The sequence below is a fragment of the Clinocottus analis genome, unplaced genomic scaffold (genome assembly GCF_023055335.1).
Source record: "Clinocottus analis isolate CAN_PGR_092001 unplaced genomic scaffold, fCliAna1.0.p SCAF_4, whole genome shotgun sequence".
In the NCBI taxonomy this organism is placed as follows: Eukaryota; Metazoa; Chordata; class Actinopteri; order Perciformes; family Cottidae; genus Clinocottus; species Clinocottus analis.
This window is the reverse complement of record NW_027176153.1, coordinates 20,768,910-20,792,825: the sequence shown is the minus strand read 5'-3', so window position 1 is coordinate 20,792,825 and position 23,916 is coordinate 20,768,910. Positions and strand designations below refer to the sequence as shown.

Here is a 23,916-nt window from a genome sequence, read left to right as displayed (position 1 = left end):
ATGCTGCTGAGAGCATCGTGGTCTCCCACCATAGAGCAGAAACAGAACGGCAACACTCTCACACACACAGACGCACACACACACACACACACACACACACACACACACATGTGCACGTGCAGGCTGACAGATATGCAGACACACGCTCCCATTTGCTGTTACTGCCACCCGTTCTCCTGCCAGTCCAGCGTTGAGACTTTCAGTCGAACGGTAATGTCAGGTGATGGAGTCAAATTCATATGCTATAAATCTGATCTGATACTCCGTAGAGGTGCATTTCCACTTGATACAAACAACAGCCTGCATAGCTAAAGGCAATTATATTTCTACTGCCTCCATTTGCCCTGAGGTTGTAGACAGCCAGTCAAAACCTCGCCAGCTTTTCCTGCCTCTCCAACCCTCTCAGTGAAATCAACAGAACAGTGCCCAGGCTCATCCATGATTTATCTCAGTGAAATATTCATTATGTAGCCTTGCATAGTCTGGACGTATCTGATGTGAATCTGAACCTGACAGCTCTGCTCCGTCATCACACATCACCTGAACCACTCTGAATCCGGCACCTGTCTCCCAGTGCTCAACACAGAGGCAACTAAACTGATCCGAATGAATAGAGGACTCTGGCAGATATAAAGAATCCATCTGTCTACCTTTAGCCTGCGGGCATGTGGCTCTGGGTCTGAAGTAACTGGTTCGTGCTCGCACACCGACCTATGACGGATCACTGCAGCAAAGCTACTCAACTTTTCCCATTCAATTAGACAGAGAGCGAGAGAGGCCTCTGGCCTGACTGGTGATAAGGAGTACATGTGTTGGGCCCGCGCGCATGATCCGCTGACAGCATTGGCCAGGTGGATTGATCTTTGGAGATTGGTGAGCTTGTTATGAGAGGAGACTCGCATGGGGACTTCAAAGGGGCTGGGTGGCTTTTTGATAAATCAGCCTTAAAAAAAAAAAAATAATACTCTGATGTGGCGAACAGTTAGAAAGGTTAGATCAGAGTGTGTTTCAGCACCATGGACAGCACCGCAGAGCCCAGACTGCTCAAGGTTCTCCTAAATCACAGAGTTCTCACTCCTGCCTGTCCAATTACTAAGTAACCTTTGAATTATTCCATGAATGGAAATAGCCAGAAATACTGTCTAATAGTGCTGGAATTATCACAGGGAAAACAGTGACAACTCATTTTCCTACATAACACTAATTCAAGTGGTTCCAAAGTCATTATACTCTGAAGGACTAATGTAATAAGAAAAATGTAACTGCAGTGAATGGTGATATTAATAATGTATTCATGTGAGACAGAGGCTAGAGCGCAGTGGCCTAAGCTGGGGAAGGTAAGAGGGAGAAAGTGATAGCTGTGAAAAAAACAAGGTCGTCAGCATTCCCTCCTGCCTTACTAGTCATTTCATTATCTCCTCCCTCTCTCCTCCTCTTTAAAGTAGGAAAAGCGGGAGAGGCTATTGACCCCTCTCTGTGTTCGTGGCAGGCAGCGGGACAAATGAAGTTCCCCCCTCGGACCCCCTCCGTATTAATATCATAATTATCCGCACCTCTGTGCCCCCGTCGGCCAGCACAAACTCCACTGTCTTATTTGATGGAGAGGCGCAAGCCGGGAATTACATTCGATTAGCACTAAACAAGAGAAGGGGACACGGAGCAGTGGAATCAATCAGTGCCACCAGGATGGGAGAGATCCTCGGCGTCAATGAGGGTGCGTCCGTCTGCGTGCGTGTGTCGTGACAGCTTGTGGATGGAAAGGCTGCGGAGAACTCAACTCATCTCACAGGAGTATGGCACGCTCCAGCTGTAACTGACAGCATTTAAAGAGCAGATATATATAATGTGCTGTGATGATGTTTCGGATTACTTGGGATACGTTGGTACAATTGAAAATTATACCATGGTATGACACATAGCCCCATTTTATTTTATTTTTACCAAATCCAATGAAATGGGAACTTTTTTTGTTTTTTTTGAGTGACAAACCACACACTGCTCTGGGCAGCTCTCTGTCTCAGCAGCAATTTGGATTCATTGTTTGCAACCCCGGATAACTGCGGTAGTACTTTTCTTCAGTCGCAGCCATTTGCGGGGATGGGCCAGACATTTTAAAGTGGTCTAATGCCGTAGAGAGGTGGAGGTAGTGGTGGTGGGGAGGAGCAGATTGAGAGTGAGAGGTGAAGAGAACAAAAGAAAATGAATGAGAGTGAGAGAGGACCCCCCGCGCAGGTCTTCATTCCCGTCCCCTGTCTCATTACCCAGGCTTTGACTCAATAAAGAGTGGATAAAGAGTGGATAAAGAGGCACACACCCACGGGCTAGCCCCCCTCCTAAAACACCTTTCACCAACCTCACTCTGCCCGTCTTTCTCGCTGTCTCGCTTGCACACATGTATCCAAAAATACGCACACAGACACACCACTCCCTTTCTATTTTTTTTTGAGGGGGGGGGGGCTTCTATTCTTAAAATCTATCTTTCTCTCTCGCTCTCCCTTCAGTGTTTTTTTTTAGCCTAACTTTTAAAAAGTTATGTCCATCTCACTTGCTCTCTCATTCACAGTCTGTCTCTACCCTCTCTGTCCTCTGTGTTCCCTCCCTGTCGGTGCTGTGTAATGGGAGTTATTTTCATCCCTGTCTCTCCGTGACTGTGGCCGCTGGATGGCTGAATATTTACATTTTTCACTCACTGGTGACCTTTCTCGGTTGCCGCTCTGGGAGCTCCAGTCTCCTTGTTGCTCTGCTGTTGACAGACTATTGCCTGCAAATCTCATATGGACACTGCAAATGGTACACGGGGAGTCGGGGACAGAGTGTTCAGAGACCGGAGACAGGTGAAAAAGAGACAGAGTGAGACTGTTGTAACCCGGTTTGACTGTCAGTCGTCCGAATGAAAGCGGCCGGGAGAGACGGAGGTGCCGAAAGTCGATCTGCATCTGCAGAGATATGGACTGAAGTGGTATAATCTTTTACCTCGGGTGTCATTGTGATTTTGGTTTCCTGTCAGCACAGATGGTCTGCAATAAACCGCCTGAAAAAGAGATGTAAATCTGGGATTTCAGGAAGGCTCGGTGTCAAAGAAAATACTTTGTAAATTGATGTTTTTTTGTTGCGCGGCAGAAGGTCGGTGTTATTTTTTTTTTTTTTTTGTTGAATGAGTGGATGTGTTAGCTGCACACCAGAGCCCAGTGAGTCATGGAAGTAAAGAGATCTGCTGAGCAGTGTGAGAGAAGGAGAGGCGAAGGCCAGGGATTCACTAACCAGGTTGCCCTTACGTGATGCTCTGCAATAACAGGAAGGAGAAGTTGAGTCAGTGGACTCCTTTAAAGTTTCATGAGTGTTTACGTCTGTATGCTGAAAGTGGAAGAGGGATGCGGTTTCGAAAAAAAAAGGAGTGACTCCGGTTGACTCCAGCTCTGGTGATACCCTCTTCTGTGTCTGCACATGTTTTCATCCCCCAGTTGTGCATCTCAAGGCTTGAATTCCACTTAAAGCAAAGGTTACTTTTGTCTTAAAATGTACAAAATGGAATATTGCGTATTGTTTTAGGAATTTGCGATTGCTGGCAACGTTCTTCATCCTCACATTTTCTGTGAAGAGATTTTCTTATACTTATGAAATTACAATGTCGGTGATGGGAGACAAAATCCACATTCCTCCTCCTGCGCTGAAACACATTTTGAAGTTCAGCTGAAGCTAATATGAGGATTCAGCAGCCTGAATTAGTCATAATCGAGGCAGTCTTTCAAATTTGCAGTCTTCAGGATATATAATAAGAGAATTTCAAAACAGAGAGACTCTAACCCTCTTGACTGACTCAGGATTGGAATGCATTTTAACTATAACAATGCCAACTATCATTGAAATGGTGTTAGGAGGGGAACTTCTTTTTGTCCAGAATGAATCAAAGGAATTATTGCTACAGCCAATATTGCAATGCACATATGGCGATGTCAGTATTATCTTTAGATAGACAAAACTACTAATACAACCATAAAATGACATTTAATAATAAGCATCCTCACTGAACACTTCCTTATGTTATCCAATGCAGAATGATATATTCAATATACCTTTGTCACAAAATAACTTTACGTGTGTGTAGTTGAGATCAAAATGAAGGGCAATTTTCAGGAAGAGTGTACTCCCAGCAAGAGTAAGGGAGGTATGAAGCGGGGAAGCCCCACCACCTTACGGCCCTGACCTGATTTGGCATTGTTAGTGGTGTGCCGCTATTGTAAGATTGTTCTCTAGTTGTTCTTTCTTTCATTACTTTAAATATTTAATAATACAATGTACATCTAATCATTTGGAAAATAGATTTAAGTGAAAACAACCTGAGTAGCTTCGCTGATTGATCTCAGAAGAGACAGGAAGAGACATGCTTTTTGTCTGCATGTGTTGTGATTACTGCCTGTGACACACACAGAGCCAGCAAGAGAGAAATAAACTGTTGTTGTTGTTTGAGAGCTTTTGTTTGCTGTGGGAACACTAATTATTTTTGATTAGTATTTAAGCATTGTTGAGGCCAGTTTTTTTTCTTTTCTTCTCCCTTTTGTCTTTTCCCAACCGGTCTGCTCTCTTCTTTTGCTAACCAACACTGTAATGGTGTTTGTTTGTAATGGTTAGATTACAAATGAATTTGTCTTCTGGGTCTATTCAGTGCAGCGGGGATGTTGTGACTCGACAACTCGTGTCTTTGGAAAATACAACAGAGAGAGACTGTACTGGACTTTTACTAGCCAAAGAGTCTTGTTACCAAAGAGGATTTTCCCCCACATGTTTCATACTAGAATATACATACGACATATAACTTCAGATAGATAGATAGATAGATAACCAGATAGCTAAGTAGCTAACCAGATAGATAGATAGCTACATAACCAGATAGCTAAGTAGCTAACCAGACAGATAGATAGATAGATAGATAGATAGATAGATAGATAGATAGATAGATAGATAACCAGATAGCTAGGTAGCTAAGTAGCTAACCAGACAGACAGACATACAGACAGATAGATATATAGCTAATCAGATAGCTAACCAGATAGCTAGCTAGCTAGCTAGATAACCAGGTAGCTAGATAGCTACATAGCTAACCAGATAGATAGATAGATAGATAGATAGATAGATAGATAGATAGATAGATAGATAGATAGATAGACAGACAGATAGACGGACAGACAGACAGACAGACAGACAGACAGACAGACAGACAGACAGACAGACAGACAGGCAGACAGACAGACAGACAGACAAAAATAGCAGCAGCTCCACAACCACTATTCTCTGCGTGTGTGCTTTATGCACCCTTTAAATTGTTTGTGTGAATGGTTGTTCGTATCAGGCACCTTCCAACAATAATGGCTGCCATGCTAAACGAGAATGATGAGATGTATTGGGGAGGTGATCAAAGGACTACTATTTACAACCACTCTCAGCCTGCGGACTTGACGACCCACCGTAAGCACCCCATACTGTACGGGGAACGCCTTCCATCATGCTTTTACTGCCCATGACTGCAGCTGTTAGACAGGGGAGATGGCGAAGCTTTTAGCAGACTGAGATACCGCCCTCGTGCTGGACGGCGTGTATGGGCAATGCCATCAGAAAAGTGAATGACTGGGAAAGATAAGGGGAAATGGAGGCTGGGGAGAGAAAAGAAGAGAGGGAGGGGGCGGGGATAGGTTGATGTCTGCCTGCCGGCTGTCAAAGTAAAATGCTTCGGTTAAATGGAAACTGATATCGTGCGACTCGTTCAACTATTTGTGGATCGGCTGGGAGAGCTTGAGAGGGAAACTAAAGCGCGGTGAACTGTAGAGGAGGAGGAGAGGAGGAGGAGTTCTTACCTGGAGCAGCCAGTAGCATCTACGGTGGAAGGTGGGGATGATGGAGGAGTGGACGTAGCAGCCATACAGACACTAGAGACGGGAGCAGGGGGAGAGAAAGAGGGACAGGAAGAGAGGACGTTACATTGCGGTAAAGTAGGCTGACCGGGACAGCTGTGACACACGAAACCCCTGACCTCTCCCACATGGACCCGCCGAGCAATTGTTCTTGGAAAACAAAGACTGTGACCTGGAAGGAGGAAGTGGCTGGGGTTAGCCGGCGAACACCTCGGCATCACCATATGACTCCTTCCTCCTTCGCTCTTCCACTCTCACCCTGTCCTGCTTTGGGAAAGAGCCCCTGACAGAATGATTCAGGTGCTCCTTACTCCAACCCCACACCCTGCTCCCCCCACCCCTCCTCCATCACCCCGGAGGGCACCCCAGCACATAACTAAAGCACAGTGTTATTAATATCCTTATCGTAAACAGATAATACTGTGCCTGGGGCCTCGTTACCGCGGAGAGAGCTAGGCAGGGCCGATAACGCCTCCCGGTATCTGGCAGAGGAGCCCGGAGACATTTTTCAGCAGCCGGGCAGTGAAGGCAAACGCAACAAAGCACCGCGCGGTGAGGAACAGGAGCAAGGCAGCACTTATCCTCCCTCCCGTCAGCGCTCCTCCTCCATCCTTCTCTGGAAGAGCCACGGCCCCCCCCCCCCCCACACATCCTCCCCGGCTCCCAGGTGACCCAGAGGGGATAGCTCGCCTGGTTTTGCTTGTTTACAGCACTCACCCCTCTCACCGGCGAGGATATAGGCTGATTTTGTGCAATCTAATATTTGTGGAAGGTGAGGGTTGGGTGGATTGCACTTAAGACAGGGAGCTCGGCTCTTGCAGGAATAAATCAAACACGGAGGTCGGGAAGGGTAGAGATTCACTCCAATCCACTTTGGTATAACTCTTTGTTTAGAAATCAGGAGAAATCTCAGCTGGGTTTGATACATGCACCGTTAGTGAGTGTGTGTGTGTGTGTGCATGTGCAGACATGACCCAGCTTTATTATTCAGAAGTTTTTTCAATAAGTGAAGGCGGGCTTCCTCAGGCACTGTAGATGTGAGTGGGTAGGCGGTAGGGGAGGGTGCAGTCATGGTGGAGAGGGAGAGGAAGAGAGGAGGAGAGAGAGGGCGGCGGGGCACAGGGGCGTTGGGCTCCATCGCTCCGAGGACCGTGTGATAAATAGGTGCCTCGAGATGTGTTATGTGCTAGTCTTGTTTAACTAAAAGCTAGTTAAAAAGAGCGGGGCCCACAGATGAAGTCTGCAGACACTCGTTTGCCAACATCAAACCGTCTGATTAATTATACCAGAGCGCCGTTGCACAGCTACACAGACTGGGCACATGGTGAGAGACACATTGCATCGCTATAAAAACCAAACAAATACATCACACAGTTGCACAAACATGCGTGACACGCGTGACGCCCGACGAGCAATTCACAAACAACGCAAGTCACATCGGCCTCGACTCTTTCTCCAGGTGTTCCTTTGTTCCAAATGCATCTATTGTGGAATGATTTCAATACTAGCGAACTCTGCGTGTGAGAGTTTGAGATAGTGAAGGCATGCAGACTTCCTCCTGTTCTTATTTTTTTTGCTGTACTCTCATCCATTACAGCTGTCTGAAATAGGATGTATGCCTCCTCCCACTCCCATAGCTCTGCCATCCATTACTCCACGCTGGCAACGGACAGACGCTTCCTCCCACTCCCACAGTGCATTGAACATCACATTACCACAGTCAACCACTACTGCTAGCAGCTCACACATTTCTCCTGTGCAGTTTTCGGAAGTATTTATGTCATAAACTGTACTTTGTGTTCTATTCGGGGGGATTAGGCAGTTGTGATGCAATACGGTACATTAGCCAATAAGGCATTAAACTGTTTACGCATTGCACTTGTCCCGCGGTACTTTTGTGAAAAGATGCTTACAAACAGAAACGCTGCCGTTCTGTCTATTTGGAATTTAAATTTAAACACCGACATCGATGCAGTATTTTCACCGCACACGGCGAACGGCAGACTTGTTTATATGCCGCTTGTGTGCTGAATAAACTTGCTGTCTTGTTAATTCTGATTACGGAAAGTTTATTGATATATCATGGTTAATACTGATCTCGCCTAAAGCGCTTGGGCCCGGTGGGAGTGGGGCTGTGGTGGCTGAGTGCAGTTGGATGAGGCCATGGCTTGCTCCTCAGGATTGACAGGTGGGCCAGAGCAACAGGCCTCTGTGACTAGGGCGACTGGGGAGTGAATAAATTAGCCCCCAGGCTGCTTTGCGCTCCCTCTGTTTACTCCATTCCTCAACCACACAAAGCGGCGTGCCAGACAAACAAGAAGCTTAAAGCATAATACAACTGTTGCACCTGTCAGTACCGATATAGAGGAGGCATCAAACACATTCGCGCGCACACACACACACACACACACACGTAAGTGTGTGCACCCTCACCCTCCCGACACACTCCCACCCACACGCAGAATTAGACAATGAGTTCTTAAGCACGAAGCTACGCCCACTCACAAACACGGAAATATTCAAGGATGCGCAGACACATGCTGCTACGCGCACATCCGAATGCTCACACAGACAGAGAATAGTAACAATAGACCGAGATAGGAAGGCAGGCCAAGATACTTTTGAGAGCACAAGCACGCCCACATAGACAAAGCTCATCATACTCAGGCGCTTATCAGTAATTCAAGACGCATATCAGTTACTGGTGTTTCCGCTGCTCTCTGCATGCTGAGCGTCTGGGTGACAAAGTGACGGCAGCAGAACCATTATTTGCTGTCTTTGGGCTGTGACAGATGACAGCACATCACAGGGCAAGCAATTAAACCATAATTATACACACACATATCCCTCTCATTAAAAGTGCAGTTTCTCAGTGTGTAATTTTAAAGAGCTTTTTTTTTTTTTTCACGCTAAAACAGTGAAACAAATACGTAGGTGTGCGTTGTACGCACACGCACCCACACGCGAGACACAATGATACACAAGAGTTTATAGTATTCACGGACAGCGCGTCCATAATGTATTCATGCGCTGTCACTGCAGACAGCAGGGGGAGAAAAAAAAAAAAAGAGTTACAGCAACGTGTGTCCTCCAAAGTCAGACACTGATGCAGCAAAATCATTCGGCGGTGTCACTCACGCAGAGGCGGCCGAGGCGATGAGACTCGGGCTCGGCCCGATGAGAGGGTGTTAAAGCGGTTCGGAGTGGAGCGGCAGCGCAGTTCACACAGGGGCAAGCAGGCCAGACAGCCCCGGTGATAAACAGTTCGGCTTAAATAAAGCCTTCAGATATAAAAAAGGCAGGGCCACCACCGGTTACATGTCCTGCCTCTGGAGGCCACCGCTGCCCCCTGGCCTGCCTGTTGCCCTGGCGACACCTCACTTACATCCATCCATCATGGCTGACAGGTGTCAGGCACAGCTAGAGATGGGTTTGCAAAATGCGACGGATGCGGTGGCGAAACTGCCAAGCGGTTGAAGTGAGACTGAGGGAGAGGAGGGGAAACTCGCTCATTAGACCGTAATGATGTGTGAAGACAGTCCTAATCAGAGCGTGGCACCTTATTTATGTTGGCAATTTGCTGTTTTCCTGCCGCGATGCAAACGTCTCACTGTCAAGACGCCGGCACGCGTTTGTCTGCCGCTCGTCTGTCAGGTCAACGCACGTGCGCGCTCATACTTCTGATCTGGTGCGCGCATGGACAACCATTCCCAGGATTTCTTCTTGACTTTTTTTTCCCCCCTTTGGCCAGCTCCCAGTTCCCATCCATCATCATATCATCCAGCCAGACTCCGCGAGGATACTTTTACCACTGACTCATGTCTGGCCGGTGTGTCCCCTGATGTTTCCTGAGCCAACAATCGTTGTCACATATCATCACTCTGGATATGAATAATCTATAGTCGGATCCAATATACATTTCACAGCTCTGACTGTATTGAGTGACTTTGCTTTGCACCCTTATACACAGTGTTGACATGGACATCCACCTGGTTAAGTCACTTCTGGCTCACTGCTTCATTAGAGGGAATGTATCATTTTCGGTGTGTGTGTACGTCTGTGTGTGTGTGTGTGTGCATGTTTGCAAATGTCTGTTCACTGGATGCCTGGGGCAGGTGATTCAGCCAGGGGCACAGCAGCATAAATAGAGCTCATGCAGCAGCCAATCAGACAGTACTATCAAACCCCATCCGTGGAGGGAGAGAGCAGAAATCCATACTCAATAGAGATTCATGGACCATGCAAGATTCAAGCTACTCTGGGCATTGACAGCATCCATGATGACTATTGATCAACCACCGATTTCTGGCTCTATACAGACGTGATTAGATGACTTACGGCTGAAAAGTGCCACTTCCAGTTTGGAGGATGAGCTCATTTTTGACTGATGCCGTAATGTTCTGCATTTCACCTGCTGTCTTTACAGTCAGCCGCTCGGCTCTGCTCTCTCCCCCCCGATCGTTCGGCGGGAATCAAATTATCTGTAGTGTCTGGTAGGGTGGCACTATGCCCAGAAAGCCCATAATATACAGTATCTCTCTTGCATTTTTGGATTGAGAGAGAAACGAACGACACCTGTGTGTTGATGGCACAATGACTGGCTTTTATACGAGCGGATGCTTTGTCTCTTAGGATTCTTCTTCTTTATTCCCTTTTAAATAAGCCCCTACTTGTAAAGTTGTAACAGTATAATTCTTCAGTGAATCTGGAGACTTAAGCAACGGTTGATGAGACATTATGCATAATAAATCAAAAGAGGCTTAGATTTATCTGCTCTGTCCTCTCCGTTGGCCCAGCTGCAGCCTCTAAATCAGTCAAAACTGAGCGGGCTATAAAATGAATTGGCAGACTGCACCCGAGCTGAAGGAGAGAATGAAAAACAAACCTTAAAAAAATTCCTCAACAAAGCAAAACAAATGACGCTCTGGGAAAATGCATGTGTTATGGAAATGACCGGGTCTAAAAATACACAAAAACATTTGATAAACAGGCTCCGAAGACGAGAATTAATTAGCCACGCTGGACGCGTAAACATAGCTATACATCAAGTTGGAAGAGGAGAACAATAACAGGACTGAGGCAGTTGGGGAGAAACCCCCTGACCGCTTGGTACACCAAAAGCCCCGAGAGAGGAGCGGGAAAGACATTTTCAGGGGGGAGAACCGTGGTGATGAAGTTCGGCGTGCGAGTTTAAATATATATATCGGGCGGAGGGAGAGATGAGAGTGGAATGAGAGACAGAGGACAGAGAAGAAGAGTAGAGACAGAGAGATAGACGAGGGGATGTGTGCTTTACAGCCGCGCTTTTGTACGTGCCAGCGGAGGCTAATGCACATGCCCGCGCACGTCTGTCTCCCCCCGACTGAAGACGTGGTGTCTGTTGATGCTAATGCTAGCCAGCTGGGCTCACGGCCAAAAGGCATTAAGTGGAATCGAATTCCACCAAACTAGCTTTAATCAGCAGGTTTTTAAGGTTAGAATTACTCTCCCTCTCCTGCAGCCCGCTGGCCAAGGTTAAAGCAGACACCGGCAGGGGCTGGGCTCAGCTAATGGGATGGAAGGGTGGCACGGGGCCTACGGCTACCGCCACCATACAGTGACACACACACACACACAACACACACAACACAGCTACACACTTCAGTGTATGCCAAGTCACGCAGGCAAAATAAGAAGAATGCACATACTGCTACAGAAATAGAAATACAGTATTACCTGTGTGTGTGCGTGTGTGTGTGTGTGTGTGTGTGTGTGTGTGTGTGTGTGTGTGCGTGCGTGCGTGTCCGTACATATGCAAACCATTTTTCAGTTACTGTAGCTTCTCTTCTGAATGTAGCGCTGCATAAAGGCCTATTCACTTAAAGTAACAGTACAAAACCTTCACAGAAAAGGGTTAAAGAGCCGGATGAGTGAATATATCAGTTGATGTTTTTTAATACATCACAAAGAGCCAGAAGAGGCCTTGCCTTGACCTCAGCCTACAATAGCAGTCAACCCATTGATGCCCTTCAACAAAGGAAGGCTCAGAAAACCTTGCAGCACTTCTGTCAGCTTCTCAAAAGTCAAACTGTGTTTCTATAGCACCCGAACGAGGAGCAGCGGCCTAAACACCGATGGTAGCAAATGTTCTCTCTCCACATTCCCCGCACTCAGCCTTTCATTTCATTCTCATCTTTCTCCCTCTCCTCAACTGACTTTGCTTCAACACATACGGAAATGGCCTTACTTTGGAGATGCACTTGCAGATCAAATTAACTTAACGCAAGTCTTTGTTTTTGAAATGCTAATAGGCCGTCTTGCAAATGCGTGTTTTGACTTGCTGCATTTTGATGTCGCAAAATAGCTTTAGTTGAAAGTCTATGTGAGGAGATCAGCAAATGATCCTAATGTGAGGGATGGCAGGTTACAAATGAATGTTAAGTATATGTGTAAAAGGTAAAAGGGAAAATGGAACGCAGTCATTATCTCAAGACACCACTTCCTTATCACCTAACCCTTGGGCTGACCTCTAGATTGCCTGTCTAGAAGAGACGTGCAAAAAAAAAAAAAAAAAAAAGTATGGCAGTGAAAAGAGTAATGAGCATCTGTTTGCATTACGAGCCGGGGGGGCTATCAGCAGGACAGGCACTTCATTCCATTAAAAAGGTGGAGTAATGGATACAGCAATCAGGTTATTATGCCACAGTTTAAAGACAAGGGGTCATGGGTCAGGTTTTAGCCGTCATTTTTAGTGGGCGAGAAACAGCTGAGTCTAACAAGACTTTCCCGTAACTGGTGTCTCCGTAGCGCAAATGCATGTGCTGGAGAGCGGCCAAAGGGATATCAACAGATCATGGAAATGAATTCATCTGCACCGAGGATGGAAAACAGCGATGGAAGGGGCGAAAGTCGCTGTGACAGTGGAAACTATACAGCATGTAAGCCAGCAGTACATTCTTTGTATCATCTGAAGTTTCTTCTCCTTGACATTGTCCTGAAAAGCGAGGCTCCTTATTCCAGCCCTCAAGGCATGTGACGTCACGTGTTTGAAATGAAATAATGAATTGACAAAAGCGTCACATGGTGAGACCGCTGCTGCTGCTGCTGCTTAATAAACATAGATGGCATTGTTTGAGTCTGTATGACCGCCCATTAACCTTCCCTTGTGTTAGCTGAGGTAAGGATAAAAGTGCCACTGTGTGGAGAAGGGGAGCACGTCCTCTGCATTAATGAGAGCAAACCACCCGACCCGCTGTTTCCACCTAAAACACACACACGCACACGCACGCACACACACACACACACACAGGAGACCTGCTGGAGATGACATCACAGGCTCAGCCTCCCTGCCGTGGGATATGCCAGGCAGACATGCTGCCTAATTGTAAGAGAGAGCTCAGATTTGTAATGCTCCACAGTTCTGTTAGGGCTGATTAGCGGACGCTCACGGCTTCTCCACCTGCCGTGATCTATAGGCACTCCAAATTTCCAATATCTCCAGTGTGAGCAAGGAAGAGCTGAGAGAGACTGTAAATCATGACGAGTCCTACTGAGCGGAGAAGAAGAAGAAAAAAAGGATGGATGGAGGGGCAAGGGAGAGAGGGAGAGCATGAGCATCGGAGGGAGATATTCAGCTTGTATGGAAACACGAAGAGGGAAGAGGCACGGAGGAAATTATTGAGGGAGGGAGGTGATGGGAGACGGAGTAGTGCACATATATAGAGGAGAGAGGAGCACACATCGGGGAGACATGAGAGAGTCAGGGAGGAAAGAAGAGAGGAGAGGAGATATGATTACCAAGAAAACAGCAAGAAAAAAAAGTCCCGCCGGGGAGAAAGAGACGGAGAGTGTGGAGCAGACAAAGAGGAGAAAGAGCATGTGGGGGGGGAGGAAGAAAGGGAGTTGGAGGACGGAGAGAGAGAGGAGGAGAGAGGGAGAGAGACAGAGACAGAGAGAGAAGAGGACGGAATGAATGCTAACAGGGAGCCCAAACCCAGTACTGAGGCTTTATCCTTCACAGGCGGAGGAGCAACAATCGCAAACACATTTTCTCTCGCCCTGGCCCTAAGAGAGATAAAAAAGCAATTTGTATTCTATTCCTATTCAGCGTCGCTTGGCCTGTTTCTCTGCCTGCATATTTGTAAACACAGCTTTGTCAGAGCAGCTTAATCTTCCCAACACAAACACAGACTACAGGAAGGAGGGGCCAGAAAGGGTGAGGAGGGGTGAGGAAGGAAGAGCAAGGAGAGGAGGAGGAGAGGAGAGGAGAGGAGGGCAAAGGACGAGTGGGGAGGAGAGAAAAAAAAAAGGGGTGAGGATGGGACGAGGGAGGTCGAGGAGCAACAGAGGGTCAAATAAAAAGCTGGGCAGAGCACGAGGGATCAGAACTCGTTTCCGTCTCCGCCGCCGCGGGACGCCCCCGTGTCAAACTCCCGAGAGTCCGACCGCGCGACGTACAAACACACAAACGGACGCACACTCGCACGCCATTGGTTGACCCGTTCCCCCTTCCTGTCGCCTCTCCCCGCTGGACCAAAGTCCAACAGGCCGGATTACTGACAAAAGCAAAAAGAACAAGCGTCCCTCATCATTTGGCCGGCATGTGACAGATGGAAGGGGCGGGGCCTCTAGACTTCCTTAACTGCCCCCCATGCCCCCATTTAGTGCTTGTGCTGCACATTTGGCCCGTCGTGGCGCTTACAGGCACGCTGCTTAAAGGTTTCAGGGGAACCAAAGTCCACGTCCTGCGCAGGCCAAGCACATCACTGCAACCGAGTCCACATTAAGGCACAGGGACTGAAATAGAGAGAGAGAGAGAGAGAGAGAGAGAGAGAGAGAGAGAGAGAGAGAGAGAGAGAGAGAGAGAGGAGAGGGCGGGGGGGTTGGAAGTGGCGATCGTCTGGGTGCACATTCGCTCACGGAGGCGTGAAATTAGGCAGAGCGACACCTGCCATTACGCATTGCATTAAAGCGCTCTGCGTTCACCCCCGCTCTTTGGCCTTCCATATCGCTCTGTATCTTTCTCTCACTCTCCCTTAATCTATTTTCTCCATACTCCGCAATCTCTTTACCGTGGCCCACGGTGCCCAATTAAAGCCTGATAGCTGCCCCCGCCCACCGCCGGCACCACGAGGCAAAAGATGGTGCTCCACTTCAGAGCGTGGCTACAAACTTCATCAGCTCGCGTGCACCTCCGTTCTATCTCCCTCCCTCCACCCTCCACCCTCCCCACGCTCTCCTTGGCCCTCCTCAGCCCCGGCAGCACCTATAGCTCACCCAATTTGGACAGCCGGGCTCAGCGGCGGGATTAGTAGGATGGAGAACAATGACTGTATCTTGGATTCGGCCTCCTATGTAACGGCCCCATGTGCAGAGCTTTGACTTCAACAGCAAAATCCACAACCGACTGAATTAAAAACAATATTTATAACAAGGCCTGGCTGTCAACTCACGTACCCTTGAGTTTGGGCCTATCAAGGTTTATAAAAAGGTCAACGGCATCACGGTGAGTGTTCTGGAGCTGTCAGATACATAGATAGCAGGATGAGTTAGTGAGGCTCGTATGGTATTGACAAAATGTTGCTGGAGCGCTAGGCTTTGTACCTTGTTAGTTGCTGGTTTCAACAAGTGTTGACCCAAGACAACATGTCCTTTGTGGAATATTAATATGTCTGTATTCCACTTTTAGATGAGCATATATATATATATAGCCAACAAACTTTCAGTCAGCCAATACTGCTGACTGTACATGTGTGGGGGAGACAGAGAGTCCCGCAGACAGACACAAAGCAGCACACACAAACGATTTGGAGAGATGTGGATTGCCACAAACAGACAGAGAGACAAGCAAAGAACGAAAGGGAGAGCCACAGACACACAGCAGGCAGATGGAGGAGCCTGAGAGCCCCCGGGCAGCCCTGTGATGAAGACAGTGGGGAAGGCAACTGAGGGAGTCCACGTTATGTTCGGATTGTGATGAGGAGAAGGATGGGGTGCATGGTGGTTATAAAGGGAGGAGGGGAAGGGGAGGGGGGGAATCAGCCAGTGAGCCAAAAAAGAGGGAGAGGAAAGCAAATGAAAAGTGACACTTTAATTCAGAATGCTTCTTGTGCCCGAGTTGTTATAAGATGTTTGTAAGCCGGCTTGTTCGTGCATCTCCCCTCGCCGAGTGCCGGGCTCCCTCTCGCCGAGGAGACCCGTGGCGCTAACCTGTCTTTATCTGAGCGGCGCAGCGGGGGGGGGGGGGGGGGACGGCACTCTGCCACCATCCGCTGCTTTGATCCTCCCACTTCCACCACCGCCTGCCTCCCCATCCCTCCTCCCCTCACTCATCCTCACCCATCGCCCGTATGCAAAATGTATTGTGTGTCCTGTTGCTGCTTTGATACGGCCAAAGTCCTCCATGCGCCCGCCACTCTTAATTAATTGCGTTGACTCAAATCGAGAAGGTTGGGCTTTGGCTTCACTGAAACACACTTCCCTGAACACAAGCGGCGCACCAACATATGAAGATAACCACCGAGAGGAGAGAGACACGGAGAAATTACATTAAAACTCACGTTGAGCGCGTGTGCATGACAGAGAGAGAGAGAGAGAGAGAGAGATGTGGGGAGAGACTGCGAGAATTAGAGGCCCATGGAAACAAACACGAGGAGGAAAGAAAACCCCGGGTACTGAGACTGAAATGATTTGACATTCCGGCTGGGCAAAGGCTGGTGTTTGAAGATGAGCGCCTGACAGGGGTATGTGATTTCAACTGGAGAGAGAGGGAAGGCCACGAGGGCTGTTTTGGGCTGGGGCAGCAGCTAGGGAGCAGACAGATAAAGGAGACAGACAGATAAAGGAGACAGACAAATAGAGGAAGGGAATTATAGGCGCACACAGATACATGGGGCTAAAAACGCACCTGAAGTACCAGACAGGTACAACCTTGCAGCCAAAACAGACAAGGATGAAAGCGAGGGGAATGGAGCAAATTCAATCAGGCAGAGAGATTCACTCACACATATACAAATACAAGTATAGCCAGACAGACAGGAACATGAATAGGTGCACTGTATGAATACACAAAGGGGGGTGTGATGAGAAATGTAAAAGTAACGCAGAAAGCAGAAAAAAAAAAGAAGGACCCAGAGCAAAGTCAAAGTCAGAATGAGGGAGAGAGGGGAAGAGACAGATACAGAGACGGTGGTGGTGGTGGAGGAGGAGGGGGTAGTAAGTTGGAGTGCCGACAGGTCTCCAGAGGTTGTAATATATAGCATCGTTTCAATCTCTCAACAGCAACTACAGCCCTCCTTTTTCATATCCTTCCACAGTCTGAGGACAGAGAGATACTTCTGTCCTTCGGAGCAAAAATCGGCATTCAAGATGATATAATGTGCTCATTTTTTGACATTATATCCCCAAATCAGGATGGTTATTTGTGGCTTGATGTGCTCTCCGTCCCCATTCTCCCTCGAATTCTCAAGGTTACTAATGGTAAAGGACGGATATAAAATGCCAACGTCAAACGCGTTTCTATGTTTGTCTTGTACCGTTTCCCGACTCCCAGAGAGGTTCGAGACCGATGGTTGATTTATCTGCTGCATGCGCCATTAATCCTGCGACCATGCATGCCTCTGCTGAATAATTGATCTTCGTGCTATTGTAACTACATCCGTCAAAACAATGACACCCCACCTCCTTCTCTATCCCTTTACCTTCCCTCTTTACCTCTCTCCTCGGCAACACCTTCCCGTACCTTTGAGTTGTTCTAAAACAAATAAATCTAGTACGGCGTTTTCACAGTTTTCTGCCCAGTACAATTGGGGGAAAGGAAGCGGTTAGGGTTAGTTTTTTTTCCATCAACCCAGTCGGTGCGGCGCTCTGGTTCAACCACCAGAGGGAGTACCGCCTTGACTATATTTAGGAAATCCAGAGAGGACGGCCCGAACCACTTTCCGGAATACACAAAACAAAAGTATAAAGATGTAGTTGACAGGGTAATCTGACAATGCCAACACCTCCACTCTAGAGTCCTGGCAGCCAAGTGAGGGGGGCTGAGAGCAGCAGTGACCTCTTAAGGTGATCCGCTCTCAGCTCTCTGTCTAGACCTCAACAAACAGCTGTTCGGTCTGGAGCAGAAGGGGAACAATGACCCTTAATTTATGTCCACACTCCTGCCTCCCTCCCTCCCTCCGCCTGTCTCTTTGACTTGTTTTTGCATACTGCATTTAAGGTAATAAGTACAGTATCTCCTTGAATGCCACAGTGCTATAAATCAGGAGAAAATAGACCTGTCATCTAAGTAAACAATGCATGAGACCAGTTATCATTAAATACAAAAGAGTTCTGGAGGAGCTTGAGCCGTGCATACGGATGAGGACGGGGCCGCTCTCTCCTTGGCTCGCCCTAAAGCCTCTGGCCTCCACTGGAGGTGCACACACACACACACACACACACACACACACACACACACACACACACACACCTGAGCAAACAGAAGCTATGCAAGGGAACTGGATCCCGACGACTCTGAAAGATGTTGATTTCCTCAGACCTCAATGCACGGATAACGGCTTCACAAATAACAGTTTGATGATGATATTTACCCCGCATAATGACTCGGTATGACAAATAGGCGGCGATCACGGAGTCGTTCAATCATAACATGTTGGTCGAAGTGACATTACGAAAAGATTTAGGTCAGCGCTTGGAAAATGAGCTCCGCGTTCGATTGCGGGGACGACATTGTTCAATGTCACGACAGTGCCGTGAAACTTTAGCATCGTTTGTTATGTAGTGCCATCAATGTTTATGACAGCCGATCCATCGCCGAGTAAGCTGTATGTCAACCTTTATGTCAGCTTTATGACACATGGATGGCACGAAATGTCATGAAATGTCATCTCTGTGTTCCCGGGTGCTCGAGCTCACGTGATGGATACAACATTGTGAGAAAGAAAAGAAGAAGGAAAAAAAAAATCACAGTCTTGAACACATGTTTGCAGAGCAGAGTTCAAATACCCTTCATGTTAATCAGGCGCCAGTGTTCCCGTGCCCCTGTGTAAGGCGGCGGGCGCGTGGCTCCCGGCAGAGATTTGCATGCAAAGCTGCATATCCTCCTTCCATAGCAGGGGCCCCTCAGGTGTAACCAAGTGGAGGTTCCTGGTGGCTCTCTGCCCTCTACCTGCCTAAATGAGATTGGGCCCCGGGTCCCCCTCCCCTCGTCGCCGTGTGTGTGCACACACACCTCCCCCTTGCTTTTCCAAAGGGAGCACAGACACAGGAGCGAGATAGAGAGGTCAGCAAGACGGAGACTGGAAATGATAGACACGGAAGGAGGGAGAGGGAAGAGGGAGAGCGAGAGAGAGAGAGAGTGAGTCTGGCCTTTAGTCAAGAGACGTGGACTAACATTTACCCAGCTGCTGATTTCATGACCCATGATGAATACTGCAGCCAGAGTTTTAGATGATTCCTCCTCTAGCTGATGATGACAGTAATGGAGACGGTCTCCTCCTGGAGCTAAACGTTACTCCGAAAGATGCCACAGTTTGAGAGTGATTGCTACAACCCATTAGACGGGGTGTATCCCTAAGTGATACTTGACGAGAATGAAGATGGCCATACATCTGTGTGTACAGTACCTACAAACAGGCCTCCAGCACTAGTTGTGCTGGTACAGTAATAGGCTTCGTTGAGGCCCCGTAAAGTGCTGCCGCTGCATTTTTAGAGTGGGCAGAATTGCAGTGCTACAGAGTTCATGAAGGGGAATCTGGGAGGAGATGGAAAAGAAAAAAGAAATCTGTGCAAACTAGAGTCTATGTCTCAAGGCTTCTTTAAGTCTAATGCAGGCTGTTATCTGTCAGAGAGAGCTGAGAGATGCATCCTTATCAACACACACACACACACACACACACACACACACACACACACACACAGACTAAATGAAAGTTTCTTTTCGATCTGATGAACATGGTCGAGCTGTGTTGTCCGTCTGGGCCTTGTGATACATTCAGGCTGCCTGCCAGATATGAGCCAGTTGAGCCGTGCACGTCAGCCTCTGTCTGCAGCTGCCATCCTTCAGACACACTCGGTGACAGAGGGGTTCGAGCACAACCTCGGAGGGCAACATAAGGACTGACATGTTGCGATGGCTCCTCCCACACCCCCCCCCCCACCCCCCCACCCCACCCTCCATCTTCCTCAAGCAGCCCCAATGCCCCTGCCCTGTCTCATTATGTGGGTGAGATGTTTAGGGGGTCTCTCTGAGCCGTGCCGTCTCACTGTCAGCCAGCATAATGCCTCTCAGTGGGCGCCTAGCTACTGCAGTACACAGTTGGTTTGTGTGTGCGTGTGTGTGTGTGTGTGTGTGTGTTCCTCATCCACAGAATTCCTATTTTCACATCGGTGAAACACAACGGTGGCTGTTACAGTCCAGAGGGTGTGTCCCCCCCCATCCCCCTACCAACGCACGACTCAAATGTCACTACATTTTCCAACTGACCGGTGCGTAAACACAACGCCGCCATTTCTTTATGTGTGTTTTCAATGTGTGCCTATTGCTGGGAATGAAATTTAATTAAGTAGGGAGATTTACATGAGCAGATGACAGCGGGTCGTTGGGGAGCGCTAGTGAGGGTTTCCATTCAGCCCGCAGATTAATAAAAGCCTACGTCGAGATCCGCGGGATGACAAACGGCGAGATGCAGACGGCACCAAACAAAAGCAAAACAATCAACTTCTAGAAAAGGCTTAAATGACATTTAATATATTTACTGGCAAACATAAACATAAATTGACACCGAGAGGCTGAAGGGAGTGAATACAATATCTCTGATTGCTATTACTGGCATAAGCAATGACAGTGTGCACTAGATTGGTGTGGGATATTGAATTTCATGTTCTTTGAAATGGAGTCTGAAATGTGAGATTTGTCTCCTGCCTCTGAATAGCTTGCCCCCCCCCCTCCTCCCCTCCCTCTCTCTCTCATTTGGAGACTGGCACATTCAGTTAACTAATGTGCAGTATATGGCGATGCTACGCTATTACCCCGTTCTCTCAAACTGCCTGTCGAAAAAAGGATGGAACATCAGATGTGATTTGGAGATGCTTTCTTCTCGTTTCCGTTTCACATCAGAAACATACCTGCTGGGAAGATTTCCTCTCTATAAATTTCCCCTATCTGCCGCCGAAATGCTATTCATCTCATTACGGTTGATTGGGATCCTCATTACATTAGAGAGAGAGAGAGGGAGAGAGAGAGAGAGAGAGAGAGAGCGCACAAGCATGTGCGTGCATGTGTGTTTTCATGCATGTAAATAAAGACAAGAGATAATGAGCATAGAGAATGGGAGCGAGAGAGAGAGAGAGATATGTAGAGAGGGCGAGCGGGGGAAGAGAATGAGGGAGGGAGGAGTGTGTTAATGAGTGTGAGATGTGCTGAGGTCGCTGTGTTTGTTCTGTAATAGTGTGTTGCCGCAGAGCACTGCCACCTCAGGTGGGTGATTAGCAGTAATTATATAATTACACAAAATGTGATAATAAACAGCACAGAGGGAATCAGCTCCATCATCTACTTTGCTACACCTCGTATATGCACACGCGCGCGCGTATATTCGTTTTCTCGCGCGCAATCAAGTAAACATAAAAACACGGGTTCTCGCTTTTTAACAACTCGGCACACCCCTTCATTTCACGCGCGGCCCTGCGCCAACACAGAGGGGACGCGGACAAACCCATTCGCACCCAGATAATTCCAACCTGATACAAAAAGTAATGGAACCCTCACACTCGTCCTCCCGCTCGCACCTGTGAGTAAAAAACGATTTGCTCCCTGACACACAGTAACAGCCAATAAAACAAGTGCTGACTCGCTCCCAAAGGCAGCCGAGGGGAGCGGGATGGGGGGGGAGGGACAAATGAACACAAACTGGGAGTAAAAAAGCTGCTCCCAGGAGGATTTTGCCTTTTCTGTAGTCCTCATGCTCCTTCCTGCTTGAGTGAGAAACACTGTGTGAAAGAGCGCCACAATTGTCCATCTCATCTCTGGGCCCGCTGCAAAAAGAAACAAGTGTTCAAATAAAGAAAAGAAAAAAAAAAGACTGGGGGACGTTCTGATGTATCCCCCCCAGAGCTATTGGAGAGCAAACTGAAGTGGCCTTTTTCATCTTTAAGAGTAAAAGCAAAATGTGTATTTGTTTGTGCGTGAATGGAACTGTGAATGTGTGTGTCACAGTGACCTTCAGGGGGAATAAGTGGGTTTGCATGTGTGCAATGGTAAAAAAAAAAAAGAGGCAGATAGGTGGCGTTACCAAGCTCACCTGCCACACAAGTCATCCTCGCCCAATCTCCCCTTTTACTGACTGTCACTATCAACTAAAAAGGCAAAAAGCCTCGACGAATATCACAAGCAAGAAAGCAACAAATGAGCCATCCGGTCTATTTGAGGGTCGAGCTGAAACTCACAGCGTGAGAACAACTGGCGAGACGGTGGGGAGGAGTTGAAGAGGATGGAGGAACAAGAGGGCAATGTTAGGATCCGGAGGGAAAAAATAGAGTGAGGGAACAGCAGGGGGTGGAAGCAGGGGATAATTACTGCTAATAAAGCCTAATGGAATTCAGGCCTCACGTCAGGTGCAAGATGATCTGATTACTTCTGGGCGGCTGGGGGAAATTGGGAACTGATCCGTTAATCCCGCCATCCCCTTTTGTCTCTCGTTGGGTGTGGGAATGTGAGTGTCTGGATGTGTGTTATCACAATATTGGAGAAGTATGCAAAGTTAGTTCAACTCATCCGTGTATAACTGATGCACACAAGCAAGCACAGTGATTTAAATATTTCACATTCATCGTCTGAGTGTATATATTTCAATAATCATATTAGATTTCGTATTAGATTTCGTCTCGCCATTAGTGTGTGTGTGTGTGTGTGTGTGTGTGTGTGTGTGTGTGTGTGCTGCTCACTTATCAGGAGTGAATCACAGGGTGTGTTCTTTGACAGTCACTTGCAGTGACCTGTGGCATCCCTGAATCAGAGCACAGCCCATTCTCCTCCCTGCTGTACTGTGTGTATGCAAGTGCCTGTGCATGCTCATCTCTGTGTGTGTGTGTGTGTGTGTGTGTGTTTATGCACATGCTGTTTGAACTTTTCAACTGCCTCTCCCTCCCCGGGCTTCCTGCTGATGACTGCTGACCTTGGCTGAATATCACAGTCTGGCGACACAGAGGTGAATGGAAAAGGCCACCTTTCTACAGTACAGTGAGGTTCAATGTGTTGGTTGTGTGTCCATTAATGTCGGAGTGAGGGAGAGAAGGAGAAACAGAACAACTGAGAGAACACTGTCCTGATGTTGTATGATATATTGTATATACAATATATATGTATTATTTACAAAGCTAGTTATGCGAGTTGGAACAGGGGCCTTTGTTGCCAACCCTTGTTGGGAGATATGAGAGTTTTGAAGGGAGCGCATACACATATGCACATCTAGTTCAGTATGAGCATATGTATGCGGATGGGAGGGCGAGCATCTTGTTACGCGAGTGCATACACTCGAAACAATCTCCTCCTCATCTGCCGGAGACCGTCTCCAGTCTGCCTCGACTTGTGTGATGTTTCCTGCTCTCATCTGCTTCAGCCCCGGCTGCCGCAACGGAAACAGTTTCGGCGTCGCGAGCCGAGGAGAGGAGCAGGCGTCATTAGCCCGGGCGGAGATGCCGTTCTCAGCCATCCTCTATCTCCCCGTAGCACCTGCTCTGTCTCCAGATGAGATCAGGAAGGTGGGGCAGTGGAGGGCATAGGAAGGGTGCAGCGCAGGCATGCTCCAAGCGGGAGGAGAGGCAGATGAGGGTGCAGAAGAGAGATGGGAAAAGAGGAGGGCTGTGCACGGAAGATATCAGCCCATGCCTTAAACCGGGCTCCAGGCACTCGTTATCGTGGTTTGATTTCTTGCTATGCTGCTCCACAGACTCGGCTCATTGTAATGGCTGTTGGGTGTGAACATGGACGTGGCAGCAGCAAGTCAAAGGGATTAGACACTTAAAGAAGGGA

At 47.9% G+C, this 23,916-nt stretch overlaps 1 protein-coding gene across 12 annotated transcripts in view; it reads right to left on the bottom strand.

The window, feature by feature from the left end:
• The window catches only part of camta1a (calmodulin binding transcription activator 1a), a 275,394-nt gene that overhangs the window by 49,979 nt on the left and 201,499 nt on the right, over nt 1–23,916 (bottom strand). For all 12 annotated transcript variants that reach the window (XM_068596799.1, XM_068596790.1, XM_068596791.1 and 9 more), the window contains one exon: nt 5,850–5,921. In XM_068596799.1, coding sequence (XP_068452900.1) covers nt 5,850–5,921 — 72 coding nt within the window. The remainder of the gene's footprint in view (nt 1–5,849; nt 5,922–23,916) is intronic.